At 75.3% G+C, this 1,246-nt stretch overlaps 1 protein-coding gene across 1 annotated transcript; it reads right to left on the bottom strand.

Annotated features, from left to right (window-relative positions):
* Positions 1-42: 42 nt before the first annotated feature.
* EMIHUDRAFT_373991 (hypothetical protein) lies at positions 43-845 on the bottom strand (the record flags this gene model as incomplete). Its single annotated transcript, XM_005773862.1, has 3 exons — positions 43-107; positions 138-252; positions 600-845. Coding segments are annotated over 3 exons (426 nt in total), but the record flags the coding sequence as incomplete, so codon positions are not given.
* Positions 846-1,246: the final 401 nt, after the last annotated feature.

The following is a 1,246-nucleotide window of genomic DNA, read 5'->3' as shown; positions in this document are numbered from 1 at the left end:
AGTCGATTGCCGCCGCCCAGTCCGCCGCCGCCCATATCCCACTGCCGCCGTGACGCCTCCCCTCGGCGCCGCCGCCCTCGCCGCCGCCGCGTAGCCCGGCGCCATCCCTCGTCGACATCCACCGACGCAGCCCCCACTGAGTCCGGCGCCGACGTCGCCGCCGCCGCCGATGCCGCCGCTTCCCTCACTTCCGCCACCGACGTCGCCGCTGCCCTCGCCGCCGCAGCCTGTCGCCACAGGCCGAGCAGTCCTCTACGCCGCCCAGCCCGCCTCCGCCCAGTCCGCCGCCGCCGCATCCGCCCTCGCCGTATCCGCCCTCGCCGCCGCCCTCGCCACGCCGCCCTCATCGCCGCCTCCGAGCCTGCCGCCTCCCTCGCCGCCTCTACCGTCGCCGCCCCCACCGAGCCCGCCGTTGCCGCCGCCGCCGCCGCCCAGCCCGCCGCCGCCCAGACCGCCGCCGCCCAGCCCGCCGCCGCCGTCGCCGCCTCCCCCCTCGCCGCCGCCGCCGCCCTCGCCGCCGCCGCCCTTGCCGCCGCAGCCCTCGCCGCCGCAGCCCTCGCCGCCGCCTCCGAGCCCGCCGCCTCCCTCGCCGCCTCCACCGTCGCCGCCCCCACCGAGCCCGCCGCCGCCGTCGCCGCCGCCGCCCTCGACGCCGCCGCCCTCGACGCCGCCGCCCTGACCACCGCCACCGCCACCGCCGCTGCCCGGCCCGCTGCCGCCGTCGCCGCCGTCGCCGTCGCCCCGACGGCGCAGCGGCGGCGCAGCCACCCGCTTACGGCATCGTCTTGGGGTTGTGCTCGCGCCGGCCGACCTCGCCGAGCCGCTAGCGCGCGCGAGGGAGGCATGTGCGTTGCGCCGCTCAGCGGCCGTGGAGGGCGAGCGCGGGGGATGCGCGCGCTCACTAATAAGTGCTACATTGTGCGTGCTGTATGTCGGTCTGCACACTGTACAGTGCCGCGGTGCCAGTGGGGTGTGAATGTGAACACTGACCCTCACACACTAAGGGTTGGTCAACCATGTGGGTGTCTATGTGTTTCCCTCGGGCAGTAGATTCTTATTTCATCGTCAAAAAGCGCCCGTATTCACTTGCCAAAATCGCGACCCGGGGTGTTCGACCGGGCTACGCACTGGGCTGGGTCGTCGGGCGGCGGCGGCGCGAGTCGTGGCGCCCAGTCGTATCTCGCAAAAAATCAGTAACCAGCCTCCGGCGGGGCCCCCCGCTACCATCCAAACCCGAGTACCCGTC

This window comes from Emiliania huxleyi, assembly GCF_000372725.1.
Source record: "Emiliania huxleyi CCMP1516 unplaced genomic scaffold EMIHUscaffold_3231, whole genome shotgun sequence".
In the NCBI taxonomy this organism is placed as follows: Eukaryota; Haptophyta; order Isochrysidales; family Noelaerhabdaceae; genus Emiliania; species Emiliania huxleyi.
The sequence above is the reverse complement of the archived record's forward strand: the minus strand, read 5'-3'. Positions and strand labels throughout refer to the sequence as shown.